This window comes from Centroberyx affinis, unplaced genomic scaffold, assembly GCF_046629955.1.
Source record: "Centroberyx affinis isolate AG114_WGS23_722 - 3 ecotype Tasmania unplaced genomic scaffold, CSIRO-AGI_Caff_v1 ptg005345l_1, whole genome shotgun sequence".
NCBI lineage: Eukaryota > Metazoa > Chordata > Actinopteri > Beryciformes > Berycidae > Centroberyx > Centroberyx affinis.
Window position 1 is genome coordinate 200,747 of NW_027282668.1, and position 20,176 is coordinate 220,922.

A 20,176-nucleotide genomic window follows, 5' to 3' on the forward strand; every position below is an offset into this window, starting at 1 on the left:
GCCCGGAGAACAAAAAAAAAAAAAAAAAAAGAGAAAGAAAGAAAACCAAAAAGGAGCGGTATAGGGAGAGGTCATACATGAACAGTGCCATGGTAATGTTTTCCTTTCTCCCTCTCCTTTTAGACGGACGTTCACCCCTGAGAACAGAGACATCTAACAAGCCACAAGAAGGAGGAAATAAAGAGAGGAAGAAAAAAAAAAAAAGCTCTGAAAGCGAAAGCCGCGTTCCCCCCCCCCCCCCCCCCCCCCACGCGCTACAATCCACAGGGGGAGAGGCTTGGACTGGCAGGCCCAGGGCCCCGGGACGCCAAGCCTTCAACACAATCACCACACATGCTATTGTGGCCTGCGAGAGCAAAGCCCCGGGATGGCTCAAATCTCTCCGACTACCCCCCTCTTTCTTCCCCCCTTCTCTCTCTCTCTCTATCCCTCTCATTTACAGTCCCTAATGACAGACGCAAACTTCCACGCATTCATCCGCGGAGACAATCGCATTTACAGTCGACAAGCGTGATATACGGCCCCGGGGCCAGCAGCTGGTTTTGGATGCGCTCGGGCGTGGATTTACGTCGAGTATCTAAACACGGGGACACGTACAGTGCAATCAGCAAATAAATGGCGTGGCTCTGCTCTTATTTTTTCCCCTCATGAATGGAAGAGAGAGAGAGAAAAAAAAAAAAAGGCGACCACAGACGGGATGGGATGGGATGGAAAATGGTGGAAGACTTTCTGGGTTTTTTTTTTTTCAGTCCCCACACAAAGCCGGGGGACTATTTCGAGGCATACTATTGGTTTAACAGAGGCAAGTGGAACACACAGGCGGCTGGAAGTCAAGGACAAAGACTCATAACCTGACTTACTGGCAGGTCCCAAGTTCCCATGCTCCCGTCTACCTTGGGCTTTTCCGAGCTCCTGGTGTTGACCCACAGATTAATTCAATACCTAAATATTGACATTCCTCCTTTCTAGTGTGGCTCCTCTTATCTGTGGAATGCATTAAAGGCTTTGTCACAGGCATCAATCAGCCGGAGCTGATAATTTTCAAAATGGAAGGCGCCAGGGACACTTCGCTGCCACTGCAAGGTCAGAGTCGGAGATTAGGCAGGAGGGTTTTTTGGTCAAGGTAAAACGCCAACATGAACATGTGCCGGGCAGGTCTGGGCTTGCCGCTCGAGAGCAGCGGTTCTCAACGTGGGGTCCGGGGGACCACCAGGGGTTCCTTGAGGAGATTCCAAGGGGTCCCCAGCAAATTGAGGAATTGTTAAACTTCAGCATTATTTAATTTACAAGAAGTTAACACAATTAGAGAATGTAGAAGAATGACTGTTTTGGTCGTAGTTTCACTGTTATCTCTCTACCTACAATACAGGTAGTCATGGAATTCTGGACAAAATCATATCTAACAATAAAAATATTCTCAGATTTGGGTCCCAAGAGACAAAATCTCATCACATAGGATCCATGGCTCTAATGTGGGCTAAATGAGGGTCCTTGATATGAAAAAGGTTGAGAATCACTGGCATCTACTTGCTGACCTTGACCGGGTATGAGCCTGCAATCTCCAACACACACACTGATGCAACTTTGCTCGCAGCTACATGAAAGAAGGGAATTATCCGCTGCATTACGCAACATTTAACAGTAACATTTTAACCCCCCACCACCACCACCACCACCCCCTCAAACCTCCCCCTAAAAGTCCAACAGTTCATGGGAGAATTTGCGGTGTCATGCGGTGGGGTCACTTCCCAAGGCGAAAGCAATCAAATGGCCAATCACAATGTGTTCTCTGTTTAACAAACACAAACATCAGGGCCAAAATCTCAATTTTTAAGTTTACTTTTATCCCGCAGTTTAATATCTTGTTGATTTGATTAGGGAATATAAATAGTCTCATAAAACTTCAGTAGTTGTTGACAGAGCAATGTTTATGTGTGTATGTGTAAACCAACATTAAGATACTTTAAAATTAATGTAACCCTGCAGGTAAAGAAGCTCCTCTCCAGTGTTTGTTGGTGGCTCCAACTATGGGAATAAATCTAACCAGCAGCATTAAAAGGATATCCAGGTTGAAGTATAAACATCCTGGTGCAGTGTGTTTAAAAAAAGACCACTTCCACAAAAAAATAAAGCATTCCTCCGTTTTGTTGTCTGTCAGTCAGGCTATGCCAGAATTCAATTTCAGGCTTTATTACTCCACAAACGTAATGAAGGAAAGCTAATTCTTGAATAATTCATGAACAAATAGAGGAACAGAGGATATAGAGGGTGTTTGTTTTTTTATTGACTGAGAGAACAACCTTCAATTATAAATCCCAGCTCAGTGTTTTATTTTGACAAATAAATAAAAGTAAAAAATAAATAGACTATTAAATACAGTATAAAACAATAGGCAAAAAGGAAGGGGTTTGCTTTTTGATGAAGGGACTCTCAAAATGTCTGGAAAGGCAGCAAAAAGTAGGAGACATCCTTTGGAGGAAAGTTACCCAAATTGAACACAGTGATGGGAAATAAAAAAAAATATATGTTTGGTATGTGGTAAATGGTCAAATCATACAAGAGGTTTAAAAACATAAATGTAATTTCAGCCAGTAAACCAGAGTAATAACAAAACAAAAATCCCTTTTCCAAAGATGGGTCAACCTACATAAAAATCATTGATACATTTGAAAAATAATTACAGCAAAAAATTCAAGTAAAGGAAGGTGTACATCAGTAACAAAATGATTTGCAGTCATCAATTAAGAGCATTGGGGAAACCGTCCACTACACACTTCTCACTACATTGGAGAGCTAACAACCAGAAACAAGCTCCTGCTGCCGTTCCATAGCCAGGCACTTTAAATGTAATTGAATACATGGAACGAGCAGCATGTAGTTTCATCCCATCACAATGTTACTCAAACCCATAGAGATATGGATAAACCAATTCAAAGAATATCTAGATACTACAAAACAAAACTAGATGAGACATTGAAATTGCAAACCAAACTATAATTTACTCAAATATGAAATCATCACAACCACAACAAGAGTCATCATCGTTAAATCTTTTTTTTTTTTTGGCATTTGCATTTTGGCAAACTTCACCCCTCTCACTCTTCATTACTGACTTGCTACAACTGGCAAGTCCATGTATTACAAAATGGAATCCATACTCATTTAATTCCAACACTATTTCTCACTCGCAAGGTTTTTTTCCCCATTCAGATTCAATGTCTTTCTTTCAATTAAAAAAATACGATCGAGGAGATCGCCGCTTTCTTCTAAATCTGAGACGACTCAAGATTCTCGATCCAAGTGCTACATTTATAAGTGGCGTTCTTGATTCCAATGCTTTTGGTCATCGCCCAAAAAAAAAAAAAAAAAAAGTGTGTGCAGAAACTGTACATGAAGAGTACCTCATATATGCCCTCTCTTTTTTTTCATATAACATCAATTATATGATTATAGCTTAATTTCTGAACGGAGCCAGTAGCAAGCATAACAGTAGCCAGTAACAACAACCCACCAGCTCAATACAGGTCCGACTGTATTCATACACCCAAGCAACGTCTCTTTAACTTTTGGCCAGCTCAAGCTCATTTTAGCCCACTCTATGGTTCATCCTCAATGGTCTAACAGGAAATGGACCAAAGGGAGAATTAAAGGGATTTAAAGGGAGATGCCATGACATCAGCACCAACCACAAACTCAGCCGAGGCCGGAGTCCACCGCTCCCATACAATCACACTTACTGCGCTTTCCTTATTATTTGTTTGATACTGGATGCTACAACGTCAGGGTGCAGTTTCGTAAGGAGCAAAGTTTAAGCCATAACATGTGGCTTGATTCTTGAGTTTTATGAAGCAGGAATGCAAGAGGAAAAAAAAAAAAAAGCAATGAATTGTATCTGTACAGAAGACATGGATAATAAAAATAGATATCTAAATATACACAGTCTACTTGATACATCTATTGCTGTATATTTGCTCCATTCCCATTTGGATAAGATGAAGAAATTTGTTACAAATCTCGGAGAAATAAAAATGTACAGTAAGTCAGTCTGTTGCAGTCGGCCCCCGAGGGTTTGGCGCGTTTAAGTTTGGTTCTGCCAATCCAAAGCCGTCCCCGCAGCTCCACTCCAGCTCAGCTTCAGAGTTCAAAGTTCAGCCTGAGCGCTGCCTGCTTCAGTGCCCGATTAAAATTCCCTTTTTGTCACCAGGATCACACTGCGAACACGCTCAGGGTGCTGGTCTGGTCTTTCAAACCCAAGATGCTGTAGGCGATTCTTTTCAAATGGCCGGGCAGCCTCACGCCGATGTTCTTGATATCCCTGTAAAAGAAGAGAGGAGACGGTGTGAGGAAAGCCACGGATGGATTCATACTTTGGCCTCGTTCCAGCACTTTTCATGCTTCCTTCCTTCCTCTCTTCCCTTGAAGTAATCACTGACTGATGCAACGTGATGAATTACCAGCCTATAGCCAACTCATGTCTGGCCCCATCACTGAACTAGGTGGGGTGTGTTCCAAGTTTGTAATCTGCCAGGGTTCCAATTTATCCTGAACATTAAAGGGTAATAATGGGGGTTTCACTCTTCAGACGCACGTGACGCAGACCTGCAAAAGGCGTGCAACACGCCAGTCCAAAGTCAAAGCCTTAATTAGAGCCTTAATTACTTAACGAGGATTCTCCCTGTCGACCATGAATCACTTGTCTGGCAAGCAGAGGGTAGGTCGTAAATAGCTGCTGGTTTTCCAAGAGTGCTACCAGATGACTTGAGATGGAAACGCGAGGCCGTGAAATCACACCATTGGATATGACAAATACTTCAAAAGGGGTTGTCGTCTGCTTCACAATCTACTCATCTTCCAGAGTCACAACGAAGACCAACTGTGATACATATACCATGGAAGAAGGAAGGGGGGTTTCCTTTTGGTGGGGCATGCGGTTAGGGAAAACTTCTGGCCCTCGTTATTGCTACAAAACAACCTTATATGTGCATCACTAACCATTTCTTTTCCAGAACTTTAGACTGTTTCAGTAAATGACCCCTTTGGTGCGATTTGAGATTTAAGAAGATCCAGTTGGTCCAATAATTGCTTTAAACTGCACTGTGATAAGTTGGGTGTAACATTTGGCCACTTTGAGCACACCTCTTCAATCTTTCTAGAAGTACACAGCCTGTGCCAACTTTCAAGTCTCGTCCATCTATTTCAGTTCCTTAATCTCCTCAAGTTCCTCCAGGTCCACAGGCTATTCTTTCTTCTTCCTCCCCTCCTTTAATGTTGGAGAAGCCACAAAGGCCTTTGCCCTAAACAGGCAAAACCGGTGGTTTCAGGGCTATAGCAAAAGTGCTGCCCAGGGCAGCTAGTGTGTGGGTGAAGGGAGGGATGAGAGAAAGAATGAGAGAGAAAGAGGGAGGAAGAATAAGGAATGGAGAGACCACAAGCCACTGCCGCTAGCCTACCACAAATGAGCCCAACTCCTTCTCCTTCTCTCCATTATTTTTTCCATCTCAGCCATTTCTCAAGTTGTAACTGAGGTTGGAGATTATATTGTGCGCAAACTATTCTGCTGGCTGTTAAAACGCATTTTGGGGAAAATAAAGACAAAACATACTTCGGGATACTCAAAAACAGACTTGAAGTCGGAAGAAAAAAAATCCTTACTGTAACATGCTGGCTCTGAATTAAAGCCTTATTTGACAACATCTGTTTTCCTGCTCTCTGCCAACACCATACTTAGCAAATACCCAATAAAATAAACCATTTTATGATGTGACATTACAAAACTTCACACGAAATCCCACTTACTCATTCTTCATCTGCAGGACCTGGTCCATGGTGACGACCCCGGCGCAGGTGAAGTTCTCGCTGTACTGGCTCATCTTGATGGACTCCAGCCATTCGGACACCGACCTGAAGGGGGAACCGTCTGAACCGCTGGTGCTGGGCAGGCGGATGGATACGCTGGAAGAAAGAGAAGTAGATCCAAATGATAATCATCAACAGGCTTCCCCACAACAAAGGCGCAGGCAGAGGACTGTAATTACTGTGCAGGAAGCCCTGTGATAAAAACCAGTTGGTGCAGTTAGGGCGAGAGCCGATTAAGATATGAACGCGACAGGCCTTTGTCCCTTCTCACCGTTTCTTGTGTTAATGCTCTCACACAAAGACGAAAATATGTATACATGCACACAACCGCACACAAAATGGTGCTTTGCTGTTCTCCGACTAGAAGTACAGACATACTTTTTTCATTAGCTAGGCCTACACTTGCCTTGGCTATGACAGCACTTAAGGTGTCAGATACAGTACGGCCTTTTTGTGCTGTAATTAAGCTGTCTTCGCACTATTTCACTTTTTTCCAAAAACTACCAGCGCCTTGTTTTACATTAAAGCCAGGGAGTTGCCGGAAAAGGCTAGAAGTGGCCGCTATGGAAAAAGCACTGCGCCTGGTGTCTTTTTAGGCAGTACAGAGCGTTTTCTACAGTCGAAAAAAGTCAAACTTCTTAGAGGAGACCACATATACTGCTTATTGTGAGTCAACTAATTACAATGAAGAAGAGGCGTAGGCAGCTAACAGTTGAGAACATCAACCAGAATGGAAATGGAGAAAGTAACAGTGGTAGTAGTTAGTCTGATCATGAAGAGTCAGTATGGAGTATATTGGCTGTATTGTGGGAGTTTTAGCGAAGTGTTAGAGCTAGCTGTAGCTAGTCGGAAAAAAATGGCTTTCACTAGCCCTTACTCTGGTGTGTAAATAAGATCTTACCGTGGGTCAAAGTCGGCGATGGTCTTCAGGGAGTCTGGGCTTCGCAGCAGCTTGTCCAGCAGGCTGACGATATCGGGGAAGCGCGGCCTCTTGGAGCGATCCTGGAGCCAGCACTGCAGCATCAGCTGGTAAACCGCTGAGGGACAGTCCATGGGCGCCGGCAGCCTGAACGCCTCGTTGATCGCCTTCATAACCTGGAATTAGTTTGTCAGGTAACTATTCGGATCCACACTTCTAGGTTTCTTACAAACAATGTTAGCACTAAATATGAGTTTCTAAACTGTCTTTCAACTTAAGTGGTCCCCCACCAAAGGGGGGACTATGGATCAGTCTCCATCCGTTAGTTCGTTCATTCGTTAGTTAGTTAGTCACACTGTAACGTTGACTTTGTGCCACCAGGGGGCGGCATTGACAATGAATGGGGACTCAATGGTAAAGCAGGTCATACAGTTAAAGTTATCATACAATGTGGGGGACAATGAATGGGGACTCAGTGGTAAAGCAATACAGTTAAAGTTATCATAGGGAACATAATAGTCTACACACGCTACACACTTGGAGACATCAGACTGGTTTGATGTATTGAAGTGAGAGTCAATGGAGAATTTTTGGGCAAACCTTTAACCACAAGACACTGTAGTTATTGTACAGTTGTTGGACTGTTGTACTGTTATTGCACTCATCACTGCACTACCACTGTGCCGTCAGTGTTGACTACTTGACTACTGTGGCATTGCACTCAAACAGATTTTGGTACGCTAGCTAGCACGTTGATGGGTTGGCTAAAATTAGCTGCACAGTTCTGATGGCAAAAGTGCTATAAATAAAGTTACTATTAGTGCTGAGGTTTACCTCATGGTTACTCATGTCCCAATAAGGCCTTTCTCCAAAGGCCATGACCTCCCACATGACGATGCCAAAGCTCCACACGTCGCTAGCCGAGGTGAACTTCCTGTATGCGATAGCCTCTGGAGCCGTCCAGCGAATAGGAATCTTACCGCCCTGTTAAAATTATGGGAAATTATTCAAGTTAGAACAAAAAAAAAGAATGTGCCAACGTTTCAACATTGCCATGTGAGTAACAATAATTGTATTCATCTTACCCATTATATATGGGTAAATCCAGCACGCTACCAAACCATACTAGCTATTGTGAAGTTAATCTTTGAGCCTAAAGCTAACATATCCATAAAATAAGTCTAATTTCTACTCACGCTGGTGGTGTACGTCCCCTCAGGGTCGTCCTCCAGCACTCGGGACAGGCCGAAGTCAGACACTTTGCACTCCAGGTTGTTATTGACCAGGATGTTGCGGGCAGCCAGGTCACGGTGAACGTAGCTCATGTCAGAGAGGTACTTCATGCCTGCAGCGATGCCGCGCAGCATGCCCACCAGCTGGAAGGAAGACATCTCACCATCGTGGTCCTGAGGGGGGGAAGACGAATAAGGTGTTCAATTCAAAATCTGTATTCATACAGGGATAGCACAATGTGGCCAAGCTCTTTTATAAGCGTGCCCTGTTAAAGTGAGAGAATACCAAAATGAAATACGGACATGGGAGGACAATACAAAATGAAATGTATAGAAATTAGGGCTAGACCAATTATATGGGTTTGCCAATATATCAGGCAAATGTTGGCCTTTTATTAAATAATGGATACTGGCCAGGCCTGTGGTTCACCTCTGATATGATGGAGGTTCCTCCCTGACCACAGCTATATAAAACCAACCTATAAAACCTGCAATGAAACTTTATTTTCTTTGCATGTTTGCATCATTTAATTGTTTAATGATGCTTTTGGTAAATTATTAACTGCCATTGAACAGGTGTGATGGGTCATTCTGCCTTAAAGAGCTGCTATACCTAAATTAATTTATAGTTGCAGTGCCCCATGGTCTAAAGGCTATTTCAGTGGCTCTGGAAGAAACACTGACTGTTTTACAAACTTTTGACATTAAGTTTTTCCAGAGTCAAGTTTCCAGACATTGAATATTGGCACAAAATAATGATTTTTGGCAACTTCAGTATTGGCATCAGCCTTGAAAAACCCACATCAGTTGAACCCTAATATACATATGTCCAAAAGGTACAGCTTGCAGTCACTGTGGCAATAGTACTAATACAAAGTAATTACTGTGAAAACGAATGGTGTGTAATGAACTTACCCTAAGGTACTTGTCCAGTGCTCCATTCTCCATGTATTCAGTCACAATCATGGCATGTTTGACTATATACACAAGAAAAAGAACAAGATATGCGTCACCCGCTGCCCGAACAGGCACAACACCAACGAGACACGATGACAACGGGGGAAGCTAGCAGAGGGCCTTACATTTGGTGACCACCCCCTCCAGGCGAATGATGTTCTGGTGGGAGAACTGGCCCATGATAGAGGCCTCGCTGAGGAAGTCCTGCCTCTGCTTCTCGGAGTAGCCCGGCTTCAGCGTCTTGATGGCCACCGCCACCTCCTTCCTTCCCGGAGCCTTCAAAATACCACGGTACACCTCGCCGAACTCCCCTGCAGGGCAACAACATCCACAGGACAATTGATTTAGAAAGCAGATATCAGATGAATGTGCTTTTGATAGGTCTTCTCAGGTTTCTAGCTCCAAGGGTTTTTGTCTGTGTAACAGAGAGAAAGTAAACAAGGAAGTCTCCCCGGCTGTTTTGCCTCGGGCTCTTTCACAGAGGTGTGTTCGGGCTGGGTGTTGAGAGAGGCAATGTTGTATAATTGGTGGAGGGCCTGTGGTGTGGGAGCATGGGAATCAGCTGTCACATGAGGAGCGGGGGGGCAGCGCGGTTGTGGGAACTGGGGAGGGGGTGTGTGTTGAAAAAAGGGTTGTTGGTTCATAGGGTAAAGGTGGTCACGCTTCAATAAACTTATCAATGGAGGAGCAGGGCAGGGCCGTACGAGGTGCTCTGATATCCTTCCAAAATATGCCGTTTTCTGCTACAGTTCCTTGTTGAGCTGAAGTGTCTCTTAGCCAAAACACACGGGAGCCAGCCAAGAGTTGCCACATGAAAACCCGTCTCAACTTGTTGTGTGAGAACTCAGCCACATAGATGCTAATCTCGCTAAAGTAACCACTGTCAATCAAACTGTTAAGATGTAGAAAACACACAATATAAACAGTGACTTTGGGGGATTGGAAAAATCTTTCAGCATCTCCCAAGTTAAGCTCCTGAGCAGATTGTTTCAACAGTGTCCTCACTCACCGGCTCCAATGACTTTCTGTTTGGTTATGTGGCTTGGGTGGATTTCGCTGGCAAACTTGAGGACAGCCGTGTTGGGGTCCTCGTATGTATGTGGATCCACGTAGGTCTTCAGAGGCTTCAGTTGCTCTGGGAGACAAAAGAATAGCCATACATTAAATTTAAAAAATAAAATAAAATAATGAGGAGAAACACTTATGCAGCAGAGAAAGACTCCTTTTCTTTTTGTCTACCTGAGCTGGAGAAGTAGGCGTCCTCTGGGCCTTGTCTGGTATGAGAGTTTCTTCTCCTGAATGAAAGACAAAACCATCCGCAAATTAATATCCCACTTCAAAACGACAATTGTACTTTTGTCTCTATATCATTTGCCTGGTTAAATCTCAATGGCACATAGCAACCGTTGTAACGATTTTTCAAGAAGCTTTGAGACTCGCACTTTCAAAAGGACCGAGACATTGGTGCACTGCCTCCATTCAGATAGACGCAGCCCTTTGATAAAGGCCGACGACAGACTGTGTTTGCCAAGCCGGTTTAAAGACAGAAAGACAGACAAGCAGGGAGGGAGCCGGACAGACAGGCTACAGTCTGCTACAGTACAAGCCCAGGTCACCTTTACAAAGTGCCTACGGTCTGGTACAGAAAGAGCCAAGCGCCTCTTATCACCAACAATATGCCACTCCGGGCCCATTTCCCTTCAAAGGCCCCAACGCTCCCTAGAATATAACCATTGAGCAATGACAAGGCGCATTCAACACTAATTCTTCCCTAGTGAGTGCTGGGACACAGATCCAGATAAAGAGAAAGCGAGAGTTGGCTAAAGGAAGAGGGAAAGAGAGAGGTGAGGAGAGAGTGAATGCAGAGGCCATTTGGAGGCCCCACAAAGGAAAAGGCGTAAGAATGAGAGAGGAAGCCGGTGAAGGAGGGTGTATTACGACTGATTAACAGGACAGAAATAGAGGGAGGTGTGGGGGGGAGGGGCAGAAAGGGTTTGTTGCTGACCGTTTGCGTACGAGCAGGACCACCACCACAATGAACAACATGGCCGCTCCTCCGACTGCCGCGCCGAAGATGACCGCTGTGTTGTTTTGCGTCAGGTGTGCTGGAAAAGACGAGTAAAAAAAAAACATTACAGATGCACCCACACTGCTGGAATCACTGTCCCGCATTACAGAAATCCCATACTTGAACAACCCCCCACAAACTGTCTGGAGTTCTGCAACACCTAACATAAAATGTCTTTGTTTCCACGGCGGTTTCCTTCCATACCTTCAGGCAGGGTCTCGTACTCGTCCTCCATGCTGGAGCCTCCGGGGGTGCCCTCGCTGCTGAGGGCCTGGACCCTGAACAGGTAGGCGGTGCCCGGGGCCAGGTCGTTGATCTGCACCGAGCTCTTCTCCAGGATCAGCACCGTGTACATGGTCACGTCCAGGTTGTCGTCCTGCGGGACAGAGGAAGGACAATGTTAAGAACTGCAAATGTAAAAGCTTTCATGAACTTGATAGAAGTTGAATCACTATTTTGTTGTATCAGTTGATGATAGAGGGTTAGGGTTAGTTCATGTCATGTTCGTGTCAGTAAATGTGACACTAGACTGGAGCGTCGTACCTTCTTGCGGTAGGTAAGTTCATAGCGGATGGGCCGGGGCTGGGCCCGTGGTCGGGGGGATACAGCCCAGGACAGGGATAGGCTGTTGGAGGTCCTCTCATCCACACGCATGGATGTAACCTTGGGAGGGTCTGGGGAGAGGGAACAGAAGGTGTTTGCTGTTGCCGAGATTGGCCATTTCTAAGGAATACTTCACAAGACCTACCGCAGGCTGCCTTCAACACTGACAAAATCTGAAATTTCATGTCATTCCTGTAGCATGAGTCAACTAACAGAGCTGTCACGGCATCCCAGATAGCATCTGCCATTACAGCAGCATAGATAGAGCCTCTTATCAGCCTCGCTCACCTGTGTAGTGCAAAGAGGTCGTCAGAGCGCTGGTGGAAGGCGGCCTGTCAGCCCGCGGCGTTCCCTGGGCGGCGAACTGCGTCACGCCGCTATGAGCTTCCACGGTGAAGGTGTAGTTGAGGTGGGCGTCCAGCTCGCTCACTGAGACCTTGGTGTCGGTCAGGCCGGCACTGGCCGGTTCGTAGCGGATCTTCTCCCCGCAGGGCTGGCACGCGGCGCCCTCGCAGCGGCGGCATTCGACGCTGTAGGTGATGTCGGTGCGACCGCCGGTGTCTTCGGGCGGAGTCCAGGAGAGGAGCAGTTTACCCGCCGACAGCTGGGTGGTGGTGGCCACCAGGTCTCGAGGGGCAGAGGGCAAGCCTGAGGAGCATGGACGAGGAAAAAATATGGGATGTTAGACAGGAACCAAGGCATACTGGGGGTGAGTGAGCATTACAATTTTGATTATCGATTAAGAGTTTCAGTCATTTACAATTGCCACATTTGGTAGTTACAGTTTCACAAATGCAAAGATTTGCTTGCTTTTCTCTGTTTCATATCATTATAAAATATTTTTTTGGCTGCTGGTCAGTCTAAGTAAGCAATTTTATCACTTTGGGCTCTGGTAACTTGTGATGTTATTATTGTCATTATTCTTGACATTAGGGTTAGGCTTAGTTATGATTAATCAATAAAATATTCTGTCCATTAATTAATTAATGGACAGAATTATATAGTATCTATTATATTGTGGCCTAGCCATTGTTTTTCAATTTTTCTACCTCTTGTTTTCTTCTTGTCTTTATGTGTATAAATGATTGTATATTGTGGTCTCTTGTTTATGAACTTGCTGAATGAAAATAATCTTTCGTTTCAGCCCTAGAGTTAAATGCAAAGTTCTCATGTCGGACGGGGCTCCTCACCTGAGCAGGGTCCGGTCGGGGGGTCGTTGGGGGCCCGGTAGAAACCGTCCGTACAGGGACAAAGCAACGCCCCGGAGCCCAGCCTCTCGGTGTGGGCGGGACACGGCTCACACATCTCACCGGACGCCGAGGCTTTGAAGAACCCAGGCTGACATTCTGCAAACACAGAATGCGTGGGGAAATGAGAAAAGGACAATATTGACTTCAGACAACGTCCCATAGCCAGCTCCTCCAGAACATGCGAGAACGTCTCTTGGAAAGATTACGCCGCTGTGGAAAACGCTGTGAACTTTTCACCTTGCTCGCGAGACAGCAAGGTTGAATGGACGCCATCTTATGTCGGGGCTAAAGGTCAAATTTGGACAAGGCCGAGGAGCTGAGATATGGGAAGGAAAACAGAGGCAAGGCTCTGCGCAGTGTTGACTCTACTGATTAATACATTGTCCATTCCATCTACAGTTCAGCCCAGCCCAGTAATAAAGTCAGACTCCCTGCCTCCCCGGCACTCCTGCTCGTCGCTTTTTCAACCACCCCCCCACCCCCCTCTGCTGCTCTTTCTCACTGTCTCTCAACAAACACAACCAGTCATCCCGCATTCCACGACAGTAAGTCAGTCATCAACGCTGCAATGCAAAAGAAAACAAAAGGCACCAAAAATCAGGAGGAAAGCTTCAAAAAATCAGACGACCGTGAAGCGAGAGAGCCCGAACCCCGAGCGTCCCGTTTGCGCTCACTTCAATAGTCTTTTAATTTATTTTTTTTTCTTCCCGAGACCCCCGCGCACTTTTGAAACTGTATCTGCTTAGATAAGATGACGTCCAATTTCACACGTCCGACAGGGAATAAAGAAAAGCAGGTAGGGGATCCAGCTGTGCGTAGCGCTGGTGAAATATGAACTTAATACGGTGTGAAATTTCCCAGTGAGCGCGCCATAAAGGAGAGTGAAAATGAGAAGGGCCCCCCCCTTTAACTCTCCAAAAACATTCCAATGGCTGCTGCTCATGTCCTCACACCATCACACTTTCATCTACACACACACACACACACGCACACGTACATGTATACACTACACACATAGCACCAAATACACATACATGTATTCAAAGCACAGCCACGCACGCACGCAAGCCTGTCGACGGGTAAATGTGACATCAGAAGAGGGATTATGTCCTCTCCCTGTCACCTGTTCTTCCTCCTCCCAATTCCCTACACACACACACACACATACTTAAACCATGCACACACACACACAATTCCTTCTGAGTTGTTTGCCTGTGGCTTCTAAATAGCTGACGGCAGATGTCATAAGATGTTTGACAATGTAAATGAAGGCCAACGTGGTTTAAAGTACAACAATAGAGGAAGCTGAAAGTGTGAGAGAGAAAGAAAGAGCGGGGGAGAGGAAATGTACTCAGATAGCCGGAAAGAGAGAGCATGAAGCAGGAGATGGATAGATACAGGGAGAGAGATGGAACTTCCTGCCAATGACCTGAGAGAGGAGGTGAAACATGTCAGGCCAATGACGGAGGCGCAGTTTCGATGTCGGCGAGCTGAAAAGGAACAGCCAAGGACACAAGGGGCTGTATCAGGTTCTCAGAGCCTTATTGCCTTGATCCATACCCGGCTTTCATTGCGGTTGCAGCTGAGCGAAGTTCACTTGGAAGCCACAAGTGACCACACACTACGGAAAGCACACAAGCTCCCAGTCCATTTACAGCATATCAGGGGGATTTACTCGATTGACCATGAGTTTCCCTTCGGCTCCGTTCAGCTTCTCTTTCATTGCGGTTCGCCGAGCCACGGTGGAGCCAGCTGCTGTAAAGAGATAGGTGTGCGTTTTAACCGGAGAGCATGACAACACAAATCTCAACAATAGACAAACTCAGAACAGGAGGAGAATTTGCGTTTAGAGTGCAGGCCTCGTCTCAGTGGCCTCGCATGTGGCTCGTTCCCCCACCCCTTTCAAGACTCCCTCTCCGCTCTCTCTTCGCCAGCTGTTTCACTAACAGCCACTGCTACTCATTAACGCGAACTGCGCCGACGACGGGCGAGGCGGGGAGGAACAGAAGGCCCACGAGAAAGAAAGAAAGAGAGAGGAAGACTGTATCCTGCTGAGGCCTGAAGAAAGGAGCAGGAGAAAGGAGAGAGATAGGAGAGGGCGAACTCTGCCATTGAGAAGGGGGAACAGCTGCCGCCTCAAACCCCGATTCATACCCCTACCTCTCCTCCTCGTAATCCCCGAATTCCTTCGTCCCCATTAACATCGCTATTCACCACTGACCAGCAGGCAAGGAGAATGCCATGCCATTCAAGTGCCCGAGAGAAAAAACATACACACACACACACACACACAATCGTTGCAGATGGGAATAGCCGAGATGCCACATGGCAACTGAATAGAGAGAGACTAGCCTCTTTTTGGCGCTACGGGGCCGGCTGCAATGCATCGTGGTCAGGGCTGCGGGGACGATGGCCTTACACTGTGAGCCGACTCTATAATCAAGATGCATTCCAGCGTACACCACCCAACGGGAGGCCTATAGCAGCGGGCCTTCCCAGTCGTTTCAGTTTCAGCCCATTTCTGCCTTAAAAGCGAGTCCTGCACACAGAGGCACAGTGACAGTAAATGAAGCCGCGATAACTCGATGACCGGGTGTTTTGAGCTATTTAACAAGGGGATTCCTCGACAATAGAGCAAAATCCGGTAAAAGGAAAGTTCCTGGTTCCATAGAGGAGGCGGAGGAGGAGGACGGGGGGGGGGGATTTTGTCTTTGGATTGTTGCTGGACACAACAGGAAGCAGGAAGTGTGAGGCTGACGCAGCGCTTCCTTCCTACAGCAGCCAATCAAAGCCATGCAAAAACACAAGGAGAGCGTGAGCCGAGAGAAGAACCGGCGCTCGGGACGGCCAGCGAAGGCCCCGAGGCAGAATAATAACCCGAGAAGGAAGCCGAAATCTGTTGACCCGACATGAACAGGGGGGCGCAAAACCCCCCGGGGGGAGGGGGGGGGGGGAGGCTCTCGAGGCGAACATTATCCCTTTCTCATAAACAAAAAGTCTCTCAGCCTCCCTCTGAGTCGAACCATCTGACAAACTTTAAAACGTCCCATTTTTTTTTTCCCCCTCCCTCTCGCCACGGACCCGAGCCACTCTGTTTGTCATTTGGAGAGGGCCCCCCCCCCGTGCGTCTCGAGAGCCTCTGTGTTTGTTTATTGAGGAGCGAGCGCAGGGACCTGTTGCATTCTGGGAACCCCCCCCCCCCAAGTGGCTGTGGAGCGGGGGCCCCCTGGTTTGTCGGCAGGAGTCAAGACGGATGAGATGCGAGACAGTGATGAATGCGGGGTCCGATAGATGGATGAATGGGCTAACATGGCGGTTTGACAACAGCAATCCCCTCCAGGACTTCAAGAGTAAGTGGCGGGGGGGGGGGGGGGGTGGCACGATCGACTCCACCGCTCTGCTTTTAAAAGCTAAAAAGGTCATGTCTGCCTCGGGGTAGTTGGGAGTTAAACTGTGCATGGGCTTACAGGGAGTGGATGGCCAACTAAAACAAACACATGCTAGCAGTGAGGAGGAGGAGGAGGAGGTGGAAGAAGAGGAGGAGGAGGAGGGAGAAAGAGCAGCAGCAGCAGCCGGTGGCTCGTCTCATGGGGGAAGGAGGTTAAATTCAGAAGTATGGCCAGCGAACAAAAACAAAAAACTTAGAAAAATAAATCTATAAAGGAGTAAATACAATGTCTAGATGCCTATCAGGTCGACTCCCCCAAGAGTCTTTCCTCTGTGTCTGCAAGGAAAATAAGACCTCGCTTTGTCCTTCCACATCTCCTTCTCATCATTCAGCCTGGCTCGAACCCCACCCCATCCCCCCCCCTTATTTTCATTCCTGAGTCCGTAATTGCAATATGTCATGTCATTTTGTTTGCATGCGGGTGACAACGTGTCATTAGCATGTTGGGGGGGGGGGGGGAGCTGGGGTCGGGGGGGGTTGAGGTGGAACAATGGGGGTCTCTGATAGAGGGGGGGAGGTGAGCCGGTAACATGAGCCAGGGGGGGTCACCGAGGTAGAGGAAGGGGAGGAGGAGGAGGGGTGGTAAAGGTGTAGGGGCTGATGGGAGTGAGGTGGGCGGGGGGGGTTAGGGGTAGGGGAGGCACATTAGTCAAAAGGATTAGCTGACCAATGGAGCAGCTGTAAGGGCATTACATCTGTTTTACAACTGCACTCAGGCTTTCATCCTGGGTCGTTAACAAACACAATAAATTCCCCCCTAATCCCCCTTTCTCTTCGCACTTCTCCGTCCCCCCCCCCCCCCGCCTCACAGAAAACAGCAGAAGAAGAAAACCAAGAGGCCAAGAGGTGCGCAAAACCACGTTCAAAGCTGAGGCGGACACCTCGGAGAAACCGTCTCGTCCCGTAACGGAAACGGGACGGGCGTGAAAGCCACAGGTAGCTTTTGGAATCACACTTTTAGCCTCAGCTTGACCACAGTCTCGGTCACTTTGGTCCTGGTCCTGTTCCCCGCCCCCCACGCCCCACGCCGCAGGTCAAATCCAGACAGCCAGGTGGCAAACACAACACCCACCGCACCAGTCCCAAAACAGGTCACACACTGGATGCCGACAACTGTCTGCTTCCTGGTTTTAGCCCCCCCAACCCCACTGCAAAAAATGGGGCCAAATGCACCAATAAACAAAATGACTTATCAGGCAGGACAAAAAAAAGGAAAGCGGCTGAATGAGGCTGCTGCTGAGCGCCGAGCGACAATGGAAAGCCCTGAGCCAACGGGTCGGGGAGTCACTGCGGGATTAGGTGACCTCCGGTTTCCGCTCCGGCTCGTCCTGTTGGTGGTGAAGGGTGGGGGGGGGGGGGGGGGGGGTGGAGCGACTGACTGACTGACTGAGTGACATGGAGGGGGGAGGAAAGTGCTGACCTCACACTCCAGCGGTACAATACAATGCGCTCCACATTGCTTTGGACTCCCCCCCCCCCCCCCCCCCCCCCTTCGTCACCCACCACAGCCTCCAGGCCCAGGAATGTCACCAAGAGGAAACGTGTCCCCTCACCACCCCACCACCACCACCCCCAGCAAAAAAAAACAAAACAGGAATACTTCATAAAAGTGCACTGTTGAGCAGAAAATTGGTGTATAGTATAGTGTCATCTGAAGCTGTGTCACTTTAAGATTTGAAAAATAAAAAATAAAAATGTATTTCCTTAATGTATTTCATGCAAAAAGCAGCATTGAGTAAGTGCATTAAGATTCACTTTTGCGTGCAGCTTTTGCATTGATGTTTCCGTGTGGTGGATCCAGCACCAAGTTAAACTGGTTGTGTGCAAGGACTTTTGACACTTGCCATTCAGCCTCGAGCCAGTATGCTATTGTGTTTAGGTTCAGTTCAGTTAGCTGTGTTGGCCCTCCCATGTATTCATATGAAAAATGGCCATCCTTGTGACAGCGTAATACACAATGCACCATTATGATTAGTCCTCGCTCTCCTTTCAGAAGCAGGAGATGGACTTTATGTGGTGTAGCCGAGGGCCATGCTGCCGTTTAACTGAGCCGCCCATAATGTTGTGGGTTCAAATTAAGCTTTGGTTGCATGTCATCCCCCTTGCCTCTCCTGTCTTTCCAGTCATTCTCCCTTGTAAACTATCCAACAAAATTGAAATGACATTAAATTAATTAACGCAGAGCATTCAAGGGCCAAATATCTGATCAGTTAAGATTTGATACAGAGTTCTTGCCTTGTCTTCTGACACAAATCAAAGCCTCAACGATCACATTAAGCGCACTTATTAAACCGCAACAGTAAGATTCCTCTAATCCACATTAAAGCCCAGGAGAGGCCTGCCAGCTCTCAACTCCGCTACATTTGATGTCATTCTCTTTGAGAATTCACAGTAATCGACGGGGCTTTGCTCACTCCGAAACGTGGCCCAACAAGACGGTGCATGACACCACTTGAAAGCATCTCCAGAGTCGCCTCCCCCCCCCCCCCCCCATTATCTAACCAACTCCCTCAAGTTCAGCCCGCCAGGCAGACGTTACTTTGGCACGAGATCTGACAATCCCACTAATTCAAAGTAATCACGGTGGCTTTCGCAAGAAAAAAAAAAAAAAAAAAAAAAACTCCCGTTCTTCCCGAGAGCGAAGGAAGAAAAGGAGAGGTTCTATCTAGCCTGCGCATCTAAATGAGGTGCAGCAGCATCAGATAAGTTGGCGACTAACGACTTTTTTTTGGGACCGACTGCAGGGATCAAGGGCCAAGGGAATTCGGTAGAGCAGAAAATTTGGATACGGGGATTATCCCACGGGAGTGAGACGATTCCATTATGTGCAATCCGTGGTCCTTTTCTCCACTGTAAGTCAACTAAATCAAATCCCTGAGATCCTGAGGTGGGGTCCTGTGTTGGCTTCTCTTGGTACGCTCCCATCAGATAAGCTGAAATTGCTCAAGACCTTAGTCTTAAAGGTTCGGGGTGATTATGATCAACAAGTTGGCTGAAGGTACAAGTAGATTTCTAAACTTCTGGCTATGAAGCACCAAAGAAACACAGGAACATTTGATCCCTGCCTCTTTATGCCGTACATCTCCAAGTGACATACCATGGAGAATTTACATTTTACTTAAATGTTTATGTATCTTGGCCAATATGTGAACACAGGCAGTCGTTTCTCCCCCGGACGAATAACTCTCCCTCCCCGCTAAAAGCTATGATTCACAGATTGGGAGCGCTGTTCAAATTTAGCCTCTATTTATCTTCAGGAGTCAGTCGCGGAGAAAACAAACGTATTTATTTACTGGGGGACGAGAGAACGGTACCGAGTCTAAATAGTCCCATCTGGGCCGTGTGAAACGGGATGTTTAAACCCTATTGGTGTCACATTCGAGACCCGCACCCCCGGGCCAAGAATAATAGTAGCTCCATGATTCGATGAGCAACAAGAAAACAACACATGGACGAAAACCCTTGTGTTTGTCTGTCAGTTTGTTGTACTTGGGACAGCTTGGGCAACAGCGTGTTCATAAAATTGCATTGAGGATTGTAAAACGGTGATGGGAACGATGTGTTGAGACTACAAAACAATCAAATAAATATGAGACGAGAAGACGGAAAATTGAAGCTTAAATAGAAAGACTGTTCAGGGACAGGAAGGATGTGAGACGAGAGAGAGAGAGAGAGAGAGGGGGGGAGGGAGGGGAGAGAACGGCAAATGTGATTGCACGAAGACAAAAAAGCATGCAGAACCAGTAGTTACTTCGCTTAAAAAGCGCAAACACACCCAAGTCAATTACTACCCATACAAATCACTCACCACAGCGCAGAGTCACACAACTACAACTTAGTCAC

General features: G+C 46.9%; 1 protein-coding gene across 1 annotated transcript; it reads right to left on the reverse strand.

Moving 5' to 3' along the window:
• Window positions 1-2,262: 2,262 nt before the first annotated feature.
• Window positions 2,263-12,981, reverse strand: epha2b (eph receptor A2 b; the record flags this gene model as incomplete). Its single annotated transcript, XM_071546589.1, has 14 exons — window positions 2,263-4,315; window positions 5,797-5,952; window positions 6,758-6,951; window positions 7,610-7,759; window positions 7,972-8,181; window positions 8,923-8,984; window positions 9,090-9,275; window positions 9,974-10,099; window positions 10,204-10,259; window positions 10,970-11,069; window positions 11,237-11,408; window positions 11,576-11,706; window positions 11,924-12,283; window positions 12,826-12,981. Coding segments are annotated over 14 exons (2,168 nt in total), but the record flags the coding sequence as incomplete, so codon positions are not given.
• Window positions 12,982-20,176: the final 7,195 nt, after the last annotated feature.